At 44.2% G+C, this 24533-nt stretch overlaps 1 protein-coding gene across 2 annotated transcripts in view; it reads right to left on the reverse strand.

The window, feature by feature from the left end:
* The window catches only part of POLR3A (RNA polymerase III subunit A), a 53033-nt gene extending 29292 nt beyond the window's left edge, over window positions 1-23741 (reverse strand). Inside the window, exons 1-15 of one of the 2 annotated variants that reach the window (XM_003903719.5) lie at window positions 23554-23741; window positions 20280-20415; window positions 19807-19944; window positions 19165-19336; window positions 18742-18896; window positions 17525-17764; window positions 17240-17402; window positions 16926-17062; window positions 14772-14875; window positions 13189-13330; window positions 9302-9442; window positions 5510-5579; window positions 4915-5042; window positions 4587-4725; window positions 2762-2926 (exon numbers count right to left, since the gene is read on the reverse strand). In XM_003903719.5, coding sequence (XP_003903768.2) covers window positions 2762-2926; window positions 4587-4725; window positions 4915-5042; window positions 5510-5579; window positions 9302-9442; window positions 13189-13330; window positions 14772-14875; window positions 16926-17062; window positions 17240-17402; window positions 17525-17764; window positions 18742-18896; window positions 19165-19336; window positions 19807-19944; window positions 20280-20415; window positions 23554-23597 — 2074 coding nt within the window. In that variant the 5' untranslated portion in view covers window positions 23598-23741. The remainder of the gene's footprint in view (window positions 1-2761; window positions 2927-4586; window positions 4726-4914; window positions 5043-5509; window positions 5580-9301; window positions 9443-13188; window positions 13331-14771; window positions 14876-16925; window positions 17063-17239; window positions 17403-17524; window positions 17765-18741; window positions 18897-19164; window positions 19337-19806; window positions 19945-20279; window positions 20416-23553) is intronic. The other variant, XM_021943343.2, reaches the window with a different exon arrangement.
* Between the last annotated feature and the right edge of the window lie 792 nt (window positions 23742-24533).

Genomic DNA, 24533 nt, shown 5'->3' on the forward strand with positions numbered 1-24533 from the left:
GGAAGGCTCCAGGCCCTTAGTCCTGTAGGAGATGGGAGTTCACTCCCAGCGAAATGGAATCAGAGAGGCTCTGGGTCTGGAGATACCAGGCAGATGAAATAACTGTAAACAAGAGCACTGAGAGAAAGTCGGTATATTCCATGCTTGAGAACCCTAAGCCTGATTCCCTGTCAGCTCCCGGAATCCCAGTAGCCAGGTCTCTACCCTAAGTTAGGAGATGGAGACTGCAAAAGACATCTCTGGGAAATCAAGCTTCCCTAGAGAAAAGTGTTATGAATAAGGATATTTGGTAGCCCCTCAATAAAAGATTTTTTTCCTCAATAAAAAAACTGAGAGGACCATCAACCAGTCAGCTCCATTTCCAATCAGTGTTTCAGTCCTTACTCCTGAAGGACCACCAGATATTTGAGGAAAGATTTTAACATGGAAGACAAAAGACACAAATGCTCAGGAAAAGGAAACTAAAAGGACACAGAAAATTCAGGAAGCAAATATAATAAAACTATGATTATTATCTCAGTGTGATCAGAGAAGATACATTCAGGGATCAAAACAAGAAAGCTTTAAAAACAAAACAGGCCGGGCGCAGCGGCTCATGCCTGTAATCCTAGCACTCTAGGAGGCTGAGGTGGGTGGATTACTTGAGGTCAGGAGTTCGAGACCAGCCTGGCCAACACGGTGAAACCCCGTCTCTACTAAAAACACAAAAATTAGCCGGGTATGGTGGCAGGCACCTGTAGTCCCAGGTACTCGGGAGGCTGAGGCAGGAGAATCACTTGAACCCGAGAGGCGGAGGTTGCAGCGAGCCGAGATCGCGTCACAGCACTCCAGCCTGGTGACCGAGCAAGACTCCGTCTCAAAAAAAAAAAGGCCGGGCGCGGTGGCTCATGCCTGTAATCCCTGCACTTTGGGAGGCCGAGGCGGGCGGATCACGAGGTCAGTAGATCGAGACCATCCTGGCTAACACGGTGAAACCCCGTCTCTACTAAAATACAAAAAATTAGCCGGGCGCGGTGGCGGGCGCCTGTAGTCCCAGCTACTCCGGAGGCTGAGGCAGGAGAATGGCGCGAACCCGGGAGGCGGAGCTTGCAGTGAGCCGAGATGGTGCCACTGCACTCCAGCCTGGGCGACAGAGTGAAGACTCTGCCTCAAAAAAAAAAAAAAAAAAAAAAGAAACAAAACAAAACACTGCCTGTGAAGAGGAATACTGAAAAATAATATTGGAAATTAAATACATAATAGTGATAAAATTTTAAAAATCAATGGAAGTATTAAAAGATAAAGTGAATCTAGAATAAAGAAATGGCAAACAGAAGATAATTAGATAATTAATCTAGGAGTTCTAATATGTAATTAACAGAAATTCCAAAAAGAAAGAACAGAGAGGCCGGGCGCGGTGGCTCAAGCCTGTAATCCCAGCACTTTGGGAGGCCGAGACGGGTGGATCACGAGGTCAGGAGATCGAGACCATCCTGGCTAACACGGTGAAACCCCGTCTCTACTAAAAAATACAAAAAACTAGCCGGGCGTGGTGGCGGGTGCCTGTAGTCCCAGCTACCCGGGAGGCTGAGGCAGGAGAATGGCGTGAACCCGGGAGGCGGAGCTTGCAGTGAGCTGAGATCTGGCCACTGCACTCCAGCCCGGGCGACAGAGCCAGACTCCCTCTCAAAAAAAAAAAAAAAAAGAAAGAACAGAGAAAGTAAAAGAGAGAAAATTATTAAATAAATAACGTAAGAAAATTTCCAGAATGGAAGGACACACAGTTGCAGATTAAAAGAGATTACTGGGTGCTTAGCACAATGAATGAAAAAAGACCCACATCAAAGGTACATTGTTGTGAACTTTCAGAGTGAGAAGAGAGGATTCTGAAAGTTTCTAGAATGAAAAAAACAATTCAAGGGCCAGGTATGGTGGCTCATGCCTGTAAGCCTAGTACTTTGGGAGGCGGAGGCAGGTGGATCACTTGAGCCCAGGAGTTCAAGACCAGCCTGGGCAACATAGTAAGACTTCATTTCTACAAAACTTAGTTGGGCATGGTGGCACGTGCCTGTAGTTCAGCTGCGCCAGAGGCTGCAGAGAGCCAACATCACACTACTGCACTCCAGCCTGAGTGACAGAGCAAGACCCTATCTTAAAAAAAAAAAAAAAAAAATCAAATACAAAAACTGGAGAATAAGAATGACAATACCCGTTAACAACAACTCTGAAAACAGGAAGAAAGTAGAGCAGTACCTTCAAAATTCCGAGGGAAAATAATTTTCAATCTAAAATTGTATACCCAGGCAAGTGTAACAGTGGAATACAGATTTCTGGGGCATGCAAACATCACTTGACACATGGCACACTCAAAGCATGAGCAAACAAACAAACAAAACAGAGCAGTGAAAGCACAGTAGGCAGACACTGAGTAATTCTGGAGAACTGAATCATGGACAGCCCCAAGTGTTCTAGTGCTTCCACAGGTATCTTGGAAGCAGCCCATTAAGGATGTTTTATAACCTAACCCTGTCTGGAAGACGGTAGGGAGCTCCTGCTGGTTTTGAGAAGAGAACTGAAAAGCAAATTCAAATCTGTTGTGAAACTATTCAGTAGAGTTAATTTCATTAATAACAGCACACATGATTTAGCCTGGAACAAGTATCTTTTTCTGTGTGTATATGTGTGGTGGGGAGGAAACGGCAATAAAAGAACAAAATAACATAAACCCTTAAGACTGTAACAACTACAGCTTTAACTAAAAGGAGGATGCTGAGATACTCACACAGGTAGACAGGAGCCAGCCTGGCGAGCCGTGACATGGCATCCGCAGCTTCATTCTGTCCCCAGTCTCGCAGCAAAATGTAAAAAATATTGTTCTTGGATCCTGACCCTAGGGTTCCTTTGTCCATGCTGCCACTCATCAACTCACTGTTCTGAATTGTAACATCTGGAAGAATGATTATGTATTTAGACAAACAATTATTTATTACTTTGCTTTAATTCCAAAATGAATTTGAGACAATTGAGAAAATATGTTCCCATACTGACAGTTAAAGCAAAACAAATAGAAAATCTTCTCAAAGTATTTTTTTTTTTTGGGGGGGGGGCAGCAGTTGAAGGAAAACCTGGGAATTTTTGAAAAATATAAAAACTCCAGTTAGTGTGCAGTCCTAACCCTAAAATATACCAGTTGACCCTCACTCTCCTCATGTGAACTGTGGGTAACAGTATCAGGCACTTGTTATCTTTATGTTATGGGATATTTTGAGCATCAGATGAGATAACATACAGTAAAGTGCTCTATAAACTGTAAACAATTTGTTACTCATATATTAAAAATGAACAAAGGTACCATCATGTACAGCCTATACAACAACAAAATGAAATTCATATCCAAAAAGAAACAAAACATAGTCTAAAACAAGAAGCTGAAGTATTTTAAAGATCAGAGAGCATATTTCCAAAGAAATAAGCCTGAGGAGTATCAGTGCCCTTCAAAACATTTGCTCTTCATTAGAAGACAGCAGAAATCCTGACCTTCAGAAGAACTCTGCAATTCAGTTCTTTAGTAGAGTCCTGGAGTTCCATTTCTAGTCCCGAGGTCTCGCTAGGAAAGCCCATTCTACATCAGTGCTTCTCAAACTAGGCTGCTGGGGAACTGCTTGGTAGTGGTCTGGGTAAGCTAACGCACTCACATCAGAAAGTAACTCAATGGATGCTGGCTAAACAGCAGTGCTCTGTGGACTGCACTTTGGGTTGAACTGGTTTAGACGGACTCAGATGACCTGCATGTAAATTCTTTCCCTGGCTGGGTATGGTGGCTCACACCTGTAATCCCAGTACTTTGGGAGGCTGAGGTGGGAGGATTGCTTGAGCCTAGGAGTTCGAGACCAACCTGGACAACGTAGGAAGAACCTGTTCGTCTTAAAAAAAAAAAAAAAAATCATCAATCCAGGCTGGGTGCAGTGGTTCATGCCTATAATCTCAGTACTTTGGGAGGGCAAGGTGGATCACTTGAGGTCAGGAGTTCAAGACCAGCCTGGCCAACATGGTGAAACCCTGTCTCTACTAAAAACACAAAAATAAGCCAGGCGTGGTGGTGGGTGCCTGTAATCCAAGCTACATGGGAGGCTGAGGCAGGAGAATCGCTTGAACCCAGTAGGCGGAAGTTGCAGTCAGTTCAGATCGCGCCACTGCATTCCAGCCTGGGCGACAGAACGAGGCTCTGTCTCAAAAAAAAAAAAATAAAATCCATAAAATAAAAAAATCCTTGTTGATGACCAAAAAAAAAAAAAAAAAAAGATGACAAAATAAAGACAAACTGTACTAAGTGACAAAAACTAGAAACTTAAGACAAAACACATTTAGAGAGAACATTCTAACTACTGAGTCACGTGTCTACATGATCTCTACTTTTAAGAGAAATGGGGAATTACATCTGAGAGAAGAAATACCAGCTACATTTTCCTGAAGAATAAACTTTCCACCTAAGGCTTAGAGAAACACTGAATTTGCTTGCTAAGTGAAGGTACCAGCAAAACTGACAACCAGCCACTTGCTTTTCTGTCCCGTCCTTCCTCCTCCCCACCCGAGTTCCATCCACTCACAGGAATCATTGGCACAGAGATCTTCCCCTTTGCCACAGTACTGCTTGCCCTTGGTTCGCAGGTTGGCCCTCACTGGATTGTCATCGCTAGGCCTGAGGATGACACTGAAGATCTGCTTTCCGGTCCACAGGGTGACAGGCTGAGGGATGGGAGGAAGCCTGAGAGTCAGTGGGCTGAGCCTGGTCTCAATCCCCCTTCAGTAGACAAAGCCAGACGGCCCAGGGACTGCACTCAAGCCTGGCACCAACACAGTTCCACTCACTTCGCCAGTCCACCCACACGAACACATACACACACCTGTGCACTAACACACAGCTCCCGCACACACCTTTAGGATCGTAGGCGGTGGGAGGCGAACTTTAATTTTCTCATCCTTGCCAACCAGTATTGAAGCAATGATTTGGCAAGCCTTGGCTCGATCAAAGAAAGTGTCCTTGAGAGTGAGGAGATAGGCACCTAAGCATTAGGGACCAACACAAAACAAAGAAAAGGAATGAAATTGTGAGAATACTGCAAGGTTTCAATTTTAAAATAAACTTGAACCATGACCAACAGCATGAATTAAAACAAACAGCCCCTTACTGGCTTTCTCCTTCAACTAGGATCTACCTCCACAGGAACATGACTTTGTTTTGTTCACTGCTGTATCCCCAGGCAAAGGGGACAGATTCTAAGCCAGACACTAGGTTTAGAAAATGCCCAGTCCATGAGAGGAGCTCACTAAAGACTTGCTGAATTAATGAATAACCAACCAATTAAAAAAAAAAACACACAAGGAGGTTCATGATCAAACTTAGTAAACAAAAATCCAAATTAAACACAGGCGATTAAATAGCTTTTCAAGTCATCACATGAATCACTATGAACGAGGAACACTGTGTTCCAGTCAGAAGTCTCCTTTCAAGTGAACTTCACCAACCCACCTGTTAGAAAATCCTGAATAGCAGCAATCAGTGGTTCCCCATTCCTCGGGGTTACAAGATTTGCTTTAGTCTGTGGGAAAAGTAAGCGCAGTCAGTTAGCTGTTCTTGGACGGATGATGCAGCCCAAAGCCTGAATCGCAAGGTTTTTGAATAGTTATGAACAAATACAGAGTAGCAGAAGGATGAGGCTGAGAAATGAAAGCCAGGGGTCTGAATCCCAGCTTTGTCACTAACTCCCAGTTCCTTTATCTGTCAAGGGAAGAGAAAAAAATACTAGCAAGATTGACCTAGGAGGTTCCTACCAACACCAAAATGAAATACTAACTGAAGTTATTTCAGAATTCTATGAAAAACTCTACCCATGTAAGATTTTATTGTTGTTTGTTTTTGAGACAGATTCTTGCCTATAGCCCAGGCTAGAGTGCAGTGGTGTAAATATAGGTCACTGCAGCCTCAACCTCGTGGGGCTCAAGCAATCCTCCCAGCTCAGCCTCCCAAATAGCTGGGACTACAGGCCCACATCATCATGCCCAGCTAAGCTTTTGCATTTTTTTGTGGAGACGGGGTCATACTTTGTTGCCCAGACTGGTCTCGAACTCCTGAGCTCAACTGATCCTCCTGCCTTGGCCTCCCAAAGTGCCGGTATTACAGGCATAAGCTACTGCACCCAGCCCTATTGTTATTACTAAATGCACTTCTCCAAAGAAAATTCATTTCTGTGAATGATGAGGAGCGTTGTTACCTCTGAAGTCAACCAATTCCACACTTGTCCACAATAACGACAGAACTGTTAAATGTCCCTTGGTTAAAACATTAAATTCTAATAATAATCAATCCAATAACAGAATTTAATTAAACATTTAATGAGGGCCTATGTTGGGCAAAAAAGGGTGTTGCGTAGTAAAACATAATTAACTTATGTAAAGAAGGCTCTGTGTGTATCAGAGTACATTTGCTCTAATCTTGATATGAAAATGCACATGTGTTTGTGGGTTTTCTGGGCCTTTTCATCCAGAAAGCAGGGTCCTCTCAGACAAAGGCCTATTACCACCTACTTCTGAGCCACTATCCAAAGCAGGGACCCTTCAACCAGAGTGGGAGACAGCTGTTCAGCCAGATGTGCCTCTTTATTGCACACTGCCTGACTGCTCTTACTCCTGGTTTAGAGACTCTCTCTGAGTGGGATACAGGTAGTCTAGGGGTAGAAGCAAAGTGCAAGGGGCTGAGATTTGTGAATTTTGAGAAAGTCTCCTGGGTAATTTGGGGCCACATCCAAATTAGAGCCCTATGAACTCCATTAAGAACAGCACCCTAAATCAGAACAATAGGCATTTTCTCACTTGAAATTGAGGAAACTTGTCCACATGGTAACTAAGGATTCTTCTACCCCCAAATCCTTGGAGACTTTGTTTTATTATTGCCATTTGTAACCAATGAAATATGTAGTTATAACACAATGTCCACAGTACGGATCCTCAATGGCAGAGTCAAGAGCGAAGTCTAAATGGTTGGTTGCAAGCTGATGGCTATTATTCCTAGCAGCATTCTAAACATTACTTTTTGTAACAAAAATAATATATGCTCATTATATAAAATAAATCTAAGGCCAGACGCAGTGGCTCACGCCTTTAATTCCAGAACTTTGGGAGGCCGAGGTGGGCCGATCGCCTGAGGTTGGGAGTTCCAGACCAGCCTGGCAAATGTGGTGAAACCCCGTCTCTCCTAAAAATACAGAATTAGGCCGGGCGCGGTGGCTCAAGCCTGTAATCCCAGCATTTTGGGAGGCCGAGATGGGCGGATCACGAGGTCAGGAGATCGAGACCATCCTGGCTAACCCGGTGAAACCCCGTCTCTACTAAAAAATACAAAAAACTAGCCGGGCGAGGTGGCGGGCGCTGTAGTCCCAGCTATTCGGGAGGCTGAGGCAGGAGAATGGTGTGAACCTAGGAGGCGGAGCTTGTAGTGAGCCGAGATCTGGCCACTGCACTCCAGCCTGGGCGACAGAGCGAGACTCCGCCTCAAAAAAAAAAAAAAAATACAGAATTAGCCAGGCGTGGTGGCAGATGTCTGTAATCCCAGCTACTCGGGAGGCTGAGGTAGCAGAATCACTTGAACATGGAAGGTGGAGGTTGTGGTGAGCTGAGATCACACCATTGTACTCCAGCCTGGGCAACAAGGGTGAAACTCTGTCTCAAAATAATAAATAAAGAAAAAATAAAGAAAATAAATCTAAACATACAGACAACTTAAAACCCCAAAACCATACATGTGATACTAAAAGCCTAAACCAAAACAGGTTTAAAAGCATCACATCAGAAATGGTTAAGTGTTTTTGGAGGTAGGGACACTTACAACTGTAAGACTTACCATTTCCTAATATAGGAAGCTGGAATACTGAAAAAAGAAAGCCTAAAGCTCTTAAATACTCAATAGCTGGGGATCATGAAGTTCAGGAGGGCAGAATCCTACACAGCAGGTGCCACGTCCCACTGTGTTATTGCTGGGTCAGGAGTGAATAGTACATGTGGTGCCAACAGGTTTTTTTTTTTTTTTCTTCTGAGACAGGGTCTTGCTCTGTTGCCCAGGCTGAACTGCAGTGGTGCAATCACAGTTCACTGCAGCCTCAACCTCCTGGGCCCAAGCAATCCTCCCACCTTAGCTTCCCAAGTAGCTGGGACTACAGGTGTTCACCACCACACCTGGCTAACTTTTGTAGTTTTTGTAGAGATGGAGTTTCCCCATGTTGTCTGGGCTGGTCTTGAACTCCAGAGTTCAAGTGAACCACCTGTCTAGGCTTCCCAAAGTGCTGGGATTACAGGCCTGAGCCACCGCCTGGCCTGTGCCAACACTGAAAGCCCAACTGTAAGCCCTTAACAGCAGGCATGTGCCCCTACCATCACCAGTCCTGAAGCACCTACTGGGCACTCCTTTACGATGTGTGTAAAATAAAATGGTGCAGTAAGAGTTATTATCATTTACGCCGGGCGCTGCGGTCAAGGCTTCCGTAATCCCAGCACTTTTGGGGAGGCCGAGATCGGTGGATCACAACGCCAGAGATCGAGACCATCCTGCCTAACACGGTGAAACCCCGCCTCACTAAAAAATAAGCAAAAAATCCAGCCGGGCGCAGGTGGTATTTGTAGTCCCAGCTAACGGGAGGCTGAGGTGAGAATGGCGTGAACCCAGGAGGCGGAGCGGCGGCTGAGATCCGGGCCACTGCACTCCAGCGCCTGGTGATAGAGCAAGACTGCCTCAAAAAAAAAAGAAAGAAGTTATTATCATTACATATAATACTGCATCCTTTAAGAAGAAGATGAAGCATGTAATACACTCTTTAGGAAGGTTTCCGCTCAAAATGTCTACTAAAATGTATCGGTGTTTAAAGAATCTTCAGCTACTGGAAAATTTACTTCTTAGGTAGGACATCTTCTTCCCTGGTTACATCCAACACGGATATATTCATATATATTCTCTTTTTCTGTACTTTGTCATAAACTGGCCTCATGTATACATTTTCTCCCCAGAATCCATATTTATAGGCCAGAAAATCCCTCAACACATCTGTTACAGACCCTAACTCATGTATACACTATAATTTCCAAGAGAGATTCTTCAAAGGCTCAAAAAGAACCAATAAAAGAGAGATATATAGGCAGTTAGTGGTCGGTTTAAGAACAGAAAGAGCCTGGCTTCTTTGGCATTGTTAGTTGTGGTGGTGTTTTCACATAAGTTCCCCTTTGCCTCCTCTCAAGGAGCTGTTATGCAAAAGCTGGGCTGTGCCACCCTACATACCCCCATCAGAACAAGGGCCTCTGCTTTAGCTTCTTCTGTTTGAGGAAGATGAAGGTTCATTTCATCACCATCAAAGTCAGCATTGTAGGGTGTACAGACACACTCATTAAATCTGAAGGTCCGGTGGGGCTTGACCCTGGCCTATGGAACACAAAACACAACAAAACAAAACGAAACAGGAAGAGGACTTAGGCATTTATCCAAAAGCTCCTCGTTGTGAAACATTAAAAATGATTTCCTGGAAAACCTGGCACTGGCCTAAGAAAGTAGATTCCCAGTATGTTCTGTCGAGTGATATATATCATTTATGACTTATTCCCAGCCTGGCCAACATGGTGAAACCCCGTCTCTACTAAAAATACAAAAATTAGCCAGGCGTGGTGGCACACGCCCGTAATCCTGGTTACTCGGGAGGCTGAGGCAGGAGAACTGCTTGAACCCAGGAGGTGGAGGTTGCAGTGAGCCAAGATCGTGCCATTGCACCCCAGCCTGGGTGATAGAGCGAGACTCCATCTCAAAAAAAGAAGAACAAAAAGAAGACTCATTCGAGAAGCTTTATTAGATTGAACCAAAGCAGTGAATTTCAACAAAGGTGCCAATGTGAAGGCTTCCACTGGCCAAGGATGTCATGGTTTCAAGTATCAAAAAGATTAACAGAAGTTGATTAAAATACACCAACTAAATAAAAACCCATGTGTTTATAATGACACTGAAAAAAGAGAAAGTTAAAACAAACAAAAAACCCCAACCAACCTTGTTGGAAGTTACTGAGCACTAACCCCCTTTTTTATTTGAGACAGAGTCTCACTCTATTGCCCTGGCTGGAGCGCAATGGCGCGATCTCGGCTCACTGCAACCTCTGTCTCCTGGGTTCAAGTGATTCTCCTGCCTCAGTCTCCTGAGTAGCTGGGATTACAGGCAAGTACTACCACGCCTGGCTAATTTTTGTATTTTAGTAGAGATGAGGTTTCACCGTTGGTCTAGAACTCCTGACCTCATGATCCACCCACCTTGGCCTCCCAAAGTGCTGGGATTACAGGCATGAGCCACCGTGCCCAGTCCTTTTTTTTAAAAAAAATTTTTTTTCCTAAGCACACGAACACAGGAGAGCACTAAGTTCTTACTACCCAAAATGACAATAAAGGAAAAAGACTTAACCATTTACACTGCTTTTGCTTTAAGAGCTGCACCTCTGGGCAAGCAAACAGACCTAATTAACAAGGGGGTATTTTCCATTACAAGAATTCTAGATAATAAATGTGAAATGAATGATAGATTCAAAAAGTGGGCTTCCATTTTGTAGCCCAATAAAATAACACAGGCAATGATGATAAATGAATTAATTAGAATGAATTCACTGCTTGCATCTTGACTCAAACCACAAAAAAAATTTTTGAGACAAACGGAGAAATCTGAATATGAACCAGGTATGGACCTGGCAATGCCAAGAGATGACTGTTAGTTTTGTGAGGTATGATTACAGCACCGTGGTTATGTAAGTTTTTCTTACAAACGTAAACTGAATACATATTGAAAACTGACACACATGTGGGTTCATTGAAGAAAAATGGGAAAGACAAAACAAGTGTGGCTAAATCTTGAAAATTATTGCATATAGAGGATGGGAATGTGTAAGTTCATTAGATCATTCTCTCTACTTTAGTGTACATTTGAAACTTTTCTTTTCCTTTTTTTTTGAGATGCAGTTTTGTTCTGTCACCCAGGCTGGAATATAGTGGCGCGATGTCGGCTCACTGCAACCTCTGTCTCCCGGATTCAAGCGATTCTCCTGCCTCAGCCTCCCGAGTAGCTGGGATTACAGGCACGTGCCACTGCACTTGGCTAATTTTTTGTATTTTAGTAAAGATGGGGTTTCATCATGTTGTCCAGGTTGGTCTCAAACTCCTGACCTCAAGTGATCCACCCGCCTTGGCCTCCCAGAGTGCTGGGATTACAGGCATGAGCCACCGCACCTGGCCTCAAAATTTTCAAACAAAAAAAATTTCTACTTTTTTTTTTGGAGACAGGGTCTCATTATGTTGCCCAGGCTGGAGTGCAGCGGCTATTTATAGGTGTGATCATAGCACACTGTAGCCTTGAACTCCCAGGCTCATGCGATCCTCCTGCCTCAGCCTCCTGAGTAGCTGGGGGTACAGCTGTGTGCCATTGCCAGTCAAAAAAACTAATAATTACATTTTGTAATGTTCCAAAGCCAAGCAAAACGTTCCAGAAAGAGAAGGCTTTAGTTAACGCTCTACATACTCACAATCATAATCCCATAATCACAAACTACTTCTTAGTTATTTCTACTGTTAGGTAAACAGACTGATATAATGTGTCCAGACTATCCCAAAATGAATCTAGAAAACAATATTACCATAAGAGGCTGCTTAAACAGTTTTCAAAGGCTCATGGATTAACAGCTTTACAGATAGGAGAATCTATGAATATTGAACAAATTAAAGCTGTGTCTCATTTCCATTTTAAATCTCCAGAAAAAGGGACTGCTGCTGTCGCAAAACTAAATCACCAAAAAAATATGGTTTAAGGTCTTAGTTGGAGGACTACTGTAAAGAAAAAATCTTTTAAGCATTTTAGTTGCTTAGTTAATATGCAAAGTTAAATTAAAAGTCAATTTTCCGGCTGGGCACAGTGGGTCATACCTATAATCCCAGCACTCTGGGAGGATCCATTGAGCACAGGAGATTGCAGCCTGTCTGGGCAATACATCAAGACCTCACCTCTACTTTAAAAAAAAAAAAAAAAAAAAAAAAGAAAAAAAAAAAGGCTGAGCACGGTGGCTCATGTTTGTAATCCCAGCACTTTGGGAGGCCCAGGTGGGGGAATCACCTGAGGTCAGGAGTTTGAGACCAGGCAGGCCAACATGGTGAAATCCTGCCTCTATTAAAAATACAAAAATTAGCGGAGCGTGGTAGCATGCACCTGTAACCCCAGCTACTTGGGAGGCTGAGGCAGGAGACTCACTCGAACCCAGAAGGCAGAGGCTACTGTGAGCCAAGATTGCACCACTGCACATCTTGCCTGGGCAACAGAGCGAGACTCTGTCTCAAAAAGAAGAGCTGGCCATCATGGCACATGCCTGTAGTCCTAGCTACAGAAGGCTGAGGTGGGAGGATCCCTTGAGCCGAGGCAGTAAAAGCTGCAATGAGCCAGATTGTGCTACCACACTCTAGCCTGGGCAACAGAGTGAGACTGTCTCCAAAAAAATAAAAAAAGTCCATTTTTACCTATTTTAGGAGAAAGCTTAGGTGACACACAACATACATACATGTATGTTTTGTGAAATCATGCTAGTCACTTCTCACTAACCTCTTAGTGTTTTGTATGAATATTACATTTCGTAAAAGATTAAAATTTAATATTAAAAATTAAAGCTTTACTGGGTGCTGGAAGCTTGAAATTAAAAAGTTTCACTCAAACTAAAATGTGAGAGAAGAGGGAGCAGGTGGGGGCTGCTCACGCCTATAATCCCAGAACTTTGGGAGGCTGAGGGAGGATCACTTGAGCCCAGGAGTTCCAGACTAGCTTGGGCAAAATAGTGAGACCCCCGTCTCAACCCAAAAAAAAAAAAAAAAAAAAAATTAGCCAGGTTTGGTGGCACATGTCCGTGGTCCCAGCTACTTTGGAGGCTGAGGTGGGAGGCTTGCTTGGGCCTGGGAGGCCAAGGTTGCAGTGAGCTGTGATTGTGTCACTGCACTCCAGCCTGGGTGACAGAGCAAGACTCTGTCTCAAAAAAAAAAAAAAAAAAAAAAGTTATGAAAACTTGAGATAACAGGCAATTTTAATTTTAGAAGTCCAGAGTTTAGCACTGAACAGTCATGGCAAATTTCTACATGCTGGAAAATTAAAAAAGCAGTCCTACTCACCAGATGAGCCATAATGCTCAATTTGTGCAGTGAGGGCTGCCGGTTGAAGAGCACCACATCTCCATCAATGAGGTGCCTCTCTACGATGTCACCATACTTGAGCTCTTGAGCCATTTTTTCTCGATTTCCATATTTCAAAAACCTGAATGTGCAACAATAAACATGATCTGTGAAAACAAAGCTCTCTCACCAAGTTTCTCCCTCTTTAGATCAGGATTCAATGTTTAACATGTTATTTCATCAAACCTAAGATGCCTCCGTTTTAATGTCATGTAGTTTTACATGCCAAGAAAAAAGCTCCCTATTAAACTATGACAGGGTGGGTGAGGTGACTCACTCTTGTAATCTCAGCACTTTGGGAGGCTGAGATGGGTGGACTGCTTGATCCCAAGAGATAGAGACCAGACTGGGCAATATGGTGAGACCTCGTCTCTACAAAAAATACAAAAATTAGCCAAGCGTGGTGCAGGGGTGTGTGTGCCTGTAATCTCATCTAGTTAGGAGGCTAAGGTGGGAGAATCACCTGAGCACAAGAGGTGGAGACTGCAGTGAGCCATGATTGTGCCATTGCACTCCAGCCTGAGTGACAAAGACCTCATCAAAAAACAAAAACAAAAAGCTATGATAAATTGATCTTAAGGTATATCCAGCAGGGTGCGGTGGCTCATGCCTGTAATCCCAGCACTTTGGGAGGCTGAGGCAGGTGGATCACAAGGTCAGGAGTTCGAGACCAGCCTGGCCAACATGGTGAAACCCCGTCTCTACCAAAAATACAAAAATTAGCCAGGTGCAGTGGCAGGTGCCTGTAATCCCAGTCACCCGAGATACTGAGGCAGGAGAATTGCTTGAACCCAGGAGGCAGAAGCTGCAGTGAGTTGAGATTGCGCCACTGCACTCCAGCCTGGGTGACAGAGCAAGACTCCGTCTTGAAAAAAGAAAAAAGATATATCCTAATTTTAGAAATGCTAAAAGCCCTGAGAGCCTAGGTGACACAGGCAATGATCCACTTTATATATTTATTGTATTTCTGAGACAGAGTCTTGCTTTGTTGCCCAGGCTGGAGTGCAGTGGTGTGATCTCAGCTCACTGCAACCTCTGCCTCCTGGGTTCAAGCGATTCTTGTGCCTCAGCCTCCTGAGTAGCTGGGACTACATACGTGCACCACCACGCCTGGCTAATTTTTGTATTTTAAGTAGAAAAGGGGTTTCGCCATGTTGGCCAGGCTGGTCTTGAAGTCCTGGCCTCAAGTGATCTGACCACAGCCTCCCAAAGTGCTGGGATTACAGGTGTGAGCCACCAAGCCCAGCCATAATGATCCGCTTTAGACTTCAGTATCCATGGTATTTTGTCCTCCTGGATCCAATAACATTATAAGCCTGCGAACAAAGGAGAATTTCATGTATATTCAATGACTGAACAGAGCAAATGACATACCTCGGCTCACGGAAATTTAAACAGATATTTTCCACATGCCAAAATGTCACACAAACTGTATTCTGGATTGCATTCTGTGACTGAGTGTGACCACAGTGAACTTTGCCATGAAAAGGTAGTTAAATCCAACTAGATTGGGAAAAGATTACCTTTTCATCTGTGTATGTCTCTGCTGAATGAAGTTTGCTCCTGGGTGAACCTCGGGGCCGTTTTGAACCAGTTTCCTCAAGAAACTGATGTTTGCTTTGTTTACCTGCATTAGGGAAAAACCACAATGTTACTCTCAGGTATCTAGAAGCTAACAAATGATACTGAAATGTGTCTAATCTTTACTTTCCTTGTACAGATTCTAGGAGAAAGAGAGGCATCCTGGGCAGTCTGCTGCCTATGGTCTTGAGTATAATGTGAACAAGGGACTGGCAAACAAGCCCCCAGCTTCCAGTGTCAACTCAGCTGTTTGCTCACCGGGTAACACGGTCAAGTTCTTTCCTGGTGCTTGGATTCCTCACTGGTAAAACGGGTAGGCTAGATTGATCTATAGGGACCTTCTGTGATCCTAGAAACAGGTGGCAACTCGATCTGCAATAACTTACTGGGGTCTTGTAAGGTTTAAAAGTTGTGACACCAGCACTACAAGCCCTGGTTTGCATTGAATGTGTTCTGCAACCTCTTAAACAATTGTCTTGTGGGACACCATTCTGGAGAAATAAACTCTTGGATCATTAGTAACTCAACTGAGGACACACGACGCAAGCTGACCAGGAACATCTATGATCCGGGCTAACTGTGAGTATCACGGGTAAAGCCAATCAATATTCTCTTGTTAGCATGCCCTTCTGTTATTTAGATCTCAATTAAAAAAAAAAAGTATGGGCTGGGCACGGTGGCTCATGCCTGTAATCCCAGCACTTTGGGAGGCCAAGGCAGGTGGATCACTTAAGGTCAGAAGTTCGAGACCAGCCTGGCCAACATGATGAAACCCCATCTCTACTAAGAATACAAAAACTAGCTGGGCGTGGTGGTGGGTGCCTGTAATCCCAGCTACTCAGGAGGCTGAGGCAGGAGAATCACTTGAACCCAGGAGGTGGAGGTTGCAGTAAGCCAAGATTGTGCCACTGCACTCTAGCCTGGGCAATAGAGTGAGACTCAGTCTCAAAAAAAAAAAAAAAAAAAAAAAAAGTAGTAGCTGGGCATAGGGCCCTCTAATCTCAGTGACTTTCAGTGACTTGGGAGGTTAAGGTGGGATGATCACTTGAGGCTGGGAGTTTAAGACCAGCCTGGGCAACATACTGAGAATCCCGTCTCTAAAAAAATTTTTTAAAAATTAGTTGGGCATAGTGGTGTGCACCTGCAGTCCTAGCTACTCGGGAGGCTGAGGTATAAGAATGGCTTAAGCCCAGGAGTTTGAGGTTACAGTGAACTATGAACACACCACTGCACTTCGGCCTGGGTGACAGAGTGAGAGTCTGTTTCTTAAAAAAAAAAAAAAAAAAGCCTTTCTTGGCATGCAGCAATAGCCTTAAAATGTTCAAATGCTTTGACTCAGTGACTGTAAGGTTTTAAGAATAAAAACCTATCCCAAGGATATTAACTAGGGGTAATGGTTACCATTCAGTTAGTTTAAAATATGAGGTATGAACCAACATAGAAAAGTGTCTTAAGTTTTTTTTCTTTTCTTTTTTTAAGACAGGGCTGGGAGTTCAAGACCAGCCTGGGAACATACTGAGAATCCCATCTCTAAAAAAATTGTTTTAGAATTTTTCACCAGGCTGGAGTGCATTGGCGTGATCTTGGCTCACAACCTCCACCTCACGTGCTCAAGCAATCCTTCCACCTCAGTCTCCCCAGTAGCTGGGACCACAAGCGCCTGTGACCACTCCTGGCTAATTTTTTGTATTTTTGGTAGAGACAAGGTTTTCACTGTGTTGCCCAGGTTGGGTCTTGAACTCCTGGGCTCAGATGATCTACCTGCCTTGGCCTCCCTGAGTGTTGGGATTACAGGCGTTAGCCACCATGCTCGGTCAAGATGTTATTACTTGCAAAAAAGCGTTGCAAAAAAGTATAGCACATATATGAATATATACACATGAAGCCAGAAACAACTGTGGCTGCAGATGCTTTAGAGAATATATACCACCATATATGTATAAAACAAACTGGGAAGACACATACACTCATATAAACCAAACTGTGGGTCGAGTGGGTTACTGGGGACTTTCTACTGCCTGCTGTTTGCAATACCAAAATACAATGTAAAAGACTGAATTTAAAACAAAGAATTGAGCAGCTGAGTGGTCACTTACCTTCTCAGGAAAAGTTAGAATTTTGGCCACATGAACTGGCACAGCTACCTCATCAATCCGGAGGTTGGGGTCGGGAGAGATGACTGTTCTGCCAGAAAAATCCACTCTCTTTCCTGAGAGATTTCCTCTAAATCGACCTAAATAGCCAAAAACAAGTCATAGGTCCCCATGGCATACCATGGGCTGATGGGAATAATAAGAACAGAGAGACTGAGGAAAGCCTGTGACCTCCAATCAGAGAAGCTGGACAGACATTCTACGAAAATGAACCAAAGAGAGCAGGCCGGCTTCTGCATATCTTCTGGGAAACCTACCCTGTTTTCCCTTCAGGCGTTGGACGAAGCCTCTGGTCCACTTCTTTGGTGCCATGTTGAGGGGAATACCCGAGAGCTCACTGTTAATGTAGAGAGCACACTGCAGCTGCAGGAAATCCCAGTCCTCCATGATCATCTGGGTCTTGGCTCCTGAGATCCGATGCTAAAACCAGCACAGCCCGAACAGACACAAACCTCGTCAGTTTGAGTTTTCTCACATTTTCTTGACCAGAAGTTCTTGGATAGATATACTACGAAACTTAGAAGCTAATGTGAGGCACTGACCTTTTTAATAACATCGTTTAGGAAAATGATTTCTGTCAATTTCATTGTCAGATCATCTTCATTGGTGCCAGATTTCAAATCACTCACAACGGAGGGTCTGATACACAAAGGAGGCACCAAAAGTCGTGTGAGAATCAAATCAGATGGCTTTCCGGCTTCTGGGTTCATCAGAAGTAGAGGAACATCTTCAGCTGGGATTCGTTTAAATAAATTCAGAACTACTAAGGGATTCAAGTTTTCCTATGGAAACGAAGAAAGGCAGAAATGGAAATACTATGTTAGTTTTCCATAGCTTCGGCAAGGTTTTCCTTCACCATGTTTTCTAACCTATCTGTCACTTAGGATAAGTGACAACAGAGATTTCTATGGATGACATGCTATGCTGCAAGAGCCTTAAAAATGTGTATGTCTTTTATTCCAATTTTTCAAGCCAAAAATTCCACTTGTCATAATTATTCCCAGGGGTGTAACTTCAGAAATGAACACAAAAATTTAGCTACAAGAATGTTCACAAAAGCTGTTTTTTTGGTTGTTTTTTTTTATCCATGTGACAGAATAGGAAGGTAATAAAAACTGCTCTTAACAGCAAAAAGTTGGAAATAGCCTGACAGTTTACTGGCTACATAAAATCATGGTATATCCATATGTGGAAAAGCAGCAAGCCGTTGAAAAAAAAAGATACTAGACAAACATAGCAACTGACATAAAAAATGTTCATAAAATATTGGCAGCTGGAGGCTGGGCGCGGTGGCTCAGGCCTGTAATCCCAGCACTTTGGGAGGCCAAGGCAGGCAGATTACCTGAGGTCGGGAGTTTGCGACCAGCCTGACAAACATGGAGAAACCCCATCTCTACTAAAAATACAAAAATGAGCTGGGCATGGTGGCACATGCCTGTAATCCCAGCTACTTGGGAGGCTGAGGCAGGAGAATTGTGGGAGGCTGAGGCAGGAGAATTATTTGAACCTTGGGTGCAGAGGTTGCAGTGAGCCAAGATTTGCACCACTTCACTCCAGCCTGGGTGAAGGAGCGAGACTCCATCTTTGTCTCAAAAAAAAAAAAAAAACCATAAACAAAAACAGAAGAATTACTGGAGAGCTGTCAAACCTAACTGGACCTCTCATTTTGGAAGAGAGTGGGTGTCTAGGGGTGGGGTGGAGGTGGGGGAGGGAGTGTGCGTGTGACAGGCGGAAGGCGGGCGTGCATTCTCAGGCTCACCTGTGCCCTTCCCAGCAGAGGCTCCACTTCTTTATTATGTTCAATGGCTGTTTCAAAAGACTGAAGGAAATTTGATACAATGGGATCCACCACTTTTTTATTGGTCTTGTATTTCTCATGAATTATCTTCAGTAATCCACACTTCTTTACAGTACCTATAAGGATTAATTTATTTACCAAGAACTAAAAAATTAGGTTCTCAGATTGGCCAGAGGTTGTAGTTTGGTTAACAAAAAGTACTGAAACTACTATAGCAGTGAAAGATGAGAGGTCCATTTCCTAATAGGACATCAGTTGTTGGGCTCTTAAGCCTAATTTATAAGGAGAAAAGCTGACTCCAGAACATTATGTAAACCTAATAAACTAAACAGAAGACAGTGAGTGAAAAGGGCTATCGTTTAGCCTTCTGTGCATTCCACTCACCATTAAAAGAGCCACAGTGATGGCAGATGTTTTTCTTTCGGCACTTGTCAGAGATTTTCTTCTTCAGTCCTCGCTTCTGAAGGTAGGTCAGGCCGGGCCTCTTTAGATAGTCCAGAAACTGCTTCTTCTCCTCTTGGGACAACATGATGTGGCAGCAGGTTTTGCAGATCATCTTTTTCAAATTAAGCAAGACAGATAAAAGCATAAGGGAGAATGAAAAATTCTTTTCTTTTAAAAACGCCATCGCCCTGTCTTGTACCCTTAACTGAGTGACCATACACACAGATCTGCAAATGGCTCTATACTATAGATATGCATAGAGAGGAAGCCTGTGTTCACCAGATGAGCAGTACTCACGGCCAGTAGCCAGACTTTGTTAACTTTATTTTTTTCTTTGTGCTATTCTGTATTGTCTGAATTACCACTATTGTTATTTTTTTAACAACACATATCTACCATTTCTCAAGACAAATAAATAATCCTTGAGTGGCTTATGTAGTGTGAGATGAAAATATTATGTATTTAGTATAAAACAGTCCCCTAGATGTATCCCCCACCACTCACAGTTCCTAAATTCATTCAAGTGTCCCTGACCAATCACTCCAGAACTTATGTCTTGGAAATCAGCACCTGTGTGCTTACCTGTAAGATGCCTATGACTGCTCTGAAGTACCCTACATGAAAACACGGCAACTCCAGGTCGATATACCCATAGTGGCCTAGACAGTCAGCCAAGTTTTTCCCACAGGTTTCACATGGACGATCCTTCTCACTCGTACCCTTTGAAAAAAAGCACACCCAATGATCAACACAGACTGCTGGACGGGAAAGAGGGCCCAGCCATCATGCCTGGCCAGGTGACACAGAATCATTTCTTTTGCTTTTTATATTTCCTTTCTGAGATCACTTCCCACTGTTTTTCTTTTTCTTTCTTAATTTTCATGACTCAGAATCAGACAGGTTGCTGACTAAAGGCTGGAGTTCTTGACCTAGTCTGATATGTGCAGTGGGAGTTGGGGAGATGGAAGGAAGCCCCTGCTCCTTTCAATCTGATAAGCCACCAGTTTTATCAGCAGGGCAAGACACAGGTACCGGGAGGGGTCAGGAGGCCTTACCATCCTATGGTCGAGCACCCCATATAGCAAGGGGGCATGTTGGTTGTCCTGGCTGTACAGGTTCTTACTCACAACTTGGATGTGTGCCTGCTGACGCATCTCCTCAGGTGACTTCATTCCAAAACAGATGTGGCTTCTGGAGTGGGAAGAAAAAGGTGAAAATTACAGCAAAACCTGTGACCAAAAATTTCTATTACATACATAGCCCACCATAACCAACCTATCCTTCCAACTATCTCCACTGGCTTTTCCTACCAGTATTAAATATATTCAACCCTCTCTCTTTTCCTTCACAAACATCCCTTCATTTTACTGGAATCCAGTTTCTACTGTCATCATCAAAGGAACAGTGCTCACCAAGGCCACATAGACAACCTACCTGCTGATGAATACAATAAGAACTTCTTCATTTTACCTCTGCAGCACTGGCAGCACCCTGCCCAGTCTTGAAGTGCTTTTCTCTGGGCTTTGGTGACACCATACACTCTTTGAGTTTTCTTCTTCCCTTCTCTGGCTGCTCCTTATACAGTCTCTTTTGAGGTCTTTTCTTTTACTGCTATCCCTTAAATATCGGTGTACTGCACCACCTAGCATTACAAACTTCATCCTCTTATCTTCTTATCCTACACATTCTCCTGAGTGATCATGCCACTCACATACATGTTGATGCCTATCAAATCTATCTCTGTAGGCCAGCTACTGCTACCCAACTGGACGTCTGTATAGACACCTCCTGCTGGACAGTTCCACCTAGATATCTCACCGGCACTTCAAACCGCACACATTGAAAACAGACCCCAATACTTTTTCTCCCATATCTGTCCCTTCATTCATTTTTCCAACAAATTGGCTATTTCCTATGTGCCAGGCACCATCCTAGAGGCTGTGGATACAGATTAGCTAAGTCAGACAAGGTCCTTGCCAACACAGAGCTCACAGGTCAGGATGGGAAAGACAGACCACAAATAAACAAATATACAAATGTGAACACATGCAGAAGTGATGTAAGCAGTAGAGCCTGAGGAATTACTTTATGTTCCATGGTCAGAAAGCCTTGCTGTAAAACTGACAATCAGAAGGAAGAGCATCTGAAGTGGAGAGAATGACTAGGGCCAGGATCCTGGGACTGACACGTGTTTGGCATTTTCAAGGAACCAAATGAAATCAGTATACACTGGAGCATAGAGAGCTAATGGTACAAGATGAAGTCAGGGAAGCATACAGGAGCTAAAGCATGAGGGCTTGGGAACTTTGGTAGGGAATTTATTTAAATAACGTAAATGCGGCCAGGTGCAGTGGCTCATGCCTGTAATCCCAGCACTTTGGCAGGCTGAGGCGGGTGGATCACAAGGTCAGGAGATCAAGACCATCCTGAGTAACATGGTAAAACCCTGTCTCTACTAAAAATACAAAAAATTTGCTGGGTGCGGTGGCACACACAATGGAAAGTTGCTAGAGGATTTTTTATTTTTTTTTTCAGACGGGAGTCTTGATCTGTCGCCCAGGCTGGAGTGCAGTGGTATGATCTCAGCTCACTGCAATCTCCACCTCCGGGTTCAAGCGATTCTCCTGCCTCAGCCTCCCAAGTAGCTGGTGTTACAGGCATGCGCCACTGCACCCAGCTAATTTTTGTATTTTTAGTAGAGATGAGGTTTTACCATGTTGGCCAGTCTGGTTTTGAACTTCTGACTTCATGATCTGCCTGCCATGGCCTCCCAAAGTGCTGGCATTCCAGACGTGAGCCACCACTCCCAGCCTCTGCTAGAGGATTTTAAACTAAATTGACAATACCCCTAATTTGCACTTTGACAGAAGCACTTGATCTGTTTTGTGAAAATGTATTACATCTGACTGGGTGCAGGTGTACAGGTGGGTGTGAAGGGCCAGTGTTGATGTGGAGCTACCATATGGGAGGATGCTGCATGCACCTAGGTAAGGCACCTGTTCTAATGAATGGCAACTATCCACACAGCTGCCCAAGCAAGGCATTCTGTATATCCATCTCAAGGTCTCTCAACCTCTAATTCTTTCCACCATGAATCAAGAGATTTTCCAGGAGAACTCTTATCAAGATACTCTCCTGTTGAAAATCCTTCAATGGTTCCTCACTGCCTGCAAGATGCCTTCTTAACACAGCTTCAAGTCTTCTGCTTCCTTCTCATCACCTGTGCTCTCTCCCTCCAGTCTGCTCCTTGAAGAAAAGTTTGGTCTGCTTTATTTTGCCTGGACCCATTATGTGCTCTCAAAACCCCCTGGACCTACCCTTGTCATTGCACTTGTTGTACCCAGTGTTGATTTGTGTACCTTCTCCACCTAGATTAGGCAATAAAAGTTTTATTCAGACCGTATCTTTAACGTCCAACACTGGGAATAATGAGCAGTACCCTCCTCAGTGTCTGCTGTAAGAATGACGAATTCACGTTTTTTTTTTTTTTGAGACAGCGTATCACTCTGTCACCCAGGCTGGAGTGCAGGAGGTTGCCCACTGCAACCTCCGCCTCCCAGGCTCAAGTGATTTTCCAGCCTCAGCCTCCCGAGTAACTGGGACCGCAAGCGTGCGCCACCACCCAGGCTAATTTTTGTATTTTTGGTAGAGACGGGGTTTCGCCACGTTGCCCAGGCTAGTCTCGAATTCTTGAGCTCAGGAGATTCACCCGCTTTGGCCTCCCAAAGTGCTGGGATTACAGGAGTAAGCCACCGCGCTCGGCTGGATTCACTTTCTTGCTGACAACTCTTAAGAAGAAGCCACCGCCTAATAACGTGTTTCTGAAGGCAAAAGCCCGGATATAGCAACTTTATTTCTGACACTGCCATTCGTCGGACTGTGGTACAGCTTTCTAGTGGGTAACCCCATCCTTTTGGTAAGCAACTACTGCCTTCGTGTGGGACGCTCTGCGGCTGACAGAATTAGAGACAGTCCCCACCCCAGATTGCTCCCCGCACTGCAGCAGGGGATAGGTTCGCTGAAGAACAGGGATCATCGTATGACTTCAGGAGAACGTGAGCTTTGACCCAGGGTGCACAAATCATTAAGGCTCAGGCCACTCCGATTTCTCCACCCAAGTCCAGGGACCTCTCGAGGTGCTGAAATCCCCTCAGCCTGACCAATGCTCTTTCACCTACGCTGGTACTTCTGGGCGCTGGTCACACCTATGGAGTAGTGGCCTTCCCCTTCGCATTGTATCCCATCTCTGACCCTCCAACACCCCGGACCGCTGACCTCGGACCCCTTGTCCTATTTCTCAGTTCTTTGGCCACTCTTTCACCGTCTTACATTTTCTTGGCCACATCCGTCTCCCGGAACTGCTCCTTCACCATGATGACGGCTGCCGGGATGTCTCCTTGCCACTTGGGAGGCCAGATTAGAAAAACGATGCCCCGCGCACCTCCTGGGGCTGCTTCTGGACTCGCCGCTAATACATCTGCGGTATCCTCTCGGCCACCGTAGAGTGCCCCACGTGTCCACTTCCTCTTCCGCTACTCGCCAGGGCGTCTGTCTGTCAAGAGAGACTTCCGGCACGCCGTTTTTTTTGGTTTTTTTTTGTTTTTTGCCCTTTCCCCGCACCGTCACCTGGTGGCGCTTCCTGGAAACCGCACCGAGGCCTTCGCTGTATTTAAAAAATCCCATTTATGGTCAATTTCTCCAGGTAATCAGACACCTGCAGAGAAGCTGCATATAACTCTTTGCCTCAAGACTTTTAGATAAGCAGAGGGTCAAAACTTGCATAAAATGGAAAATCATCATCATTAACATCAGTACCATCTAAATTAAGAGCTTCTAATTGTTTAAGGGAAGGTGGAGGCTGAAATGAACCGGCCCATCCAACAGAGAGCAATATCTGGAGGACCAACAAAGGAAAACAGAGCAGAAAATACGGGCGCACATGCGCTTCCATTTCATGGAGTTATTGGGGAAGGCGGGGGGGAAGAATTAAACTTATATTCTTGATTACAAAAACCGCTGAAAATCTGTTAGAGCGAAAACAACCATGGTGATCTACAGAAGAAAAGGGAGAACGGAAAGTAAAGATCATTCATGTCTTGAAATAAATTGTCTATAGTCCGTGACAACCTGTGAGAGGTGATCCTAGTGTGATATATTAGTGCATGAGCCTAGCAAGGAAATCACATCACCACAGGGCTCAGCGCTATACAACCTAGAACTAAGTCCTCATTATTTGTCAGAAACTCAAAACAGAACTGAACAAAAGTGTTTTAACAACTTTCAATTTTAAGAAGGGATGCTATCTCATT

This window comes from Papio anubis, chromosome 11 (assembly GCF_008728515.1).
Source record: "Papio anubis isolate 15944 chromosome 11, Panubis1.0, whole genome shotgun sequence".
Taxonomy (NCBI): domain Eukaryota; kingdom Metazoa; phylum Chordata; class Mammalia; order Primates; family Cercopithecidae; genus Papio; species Papio anubis.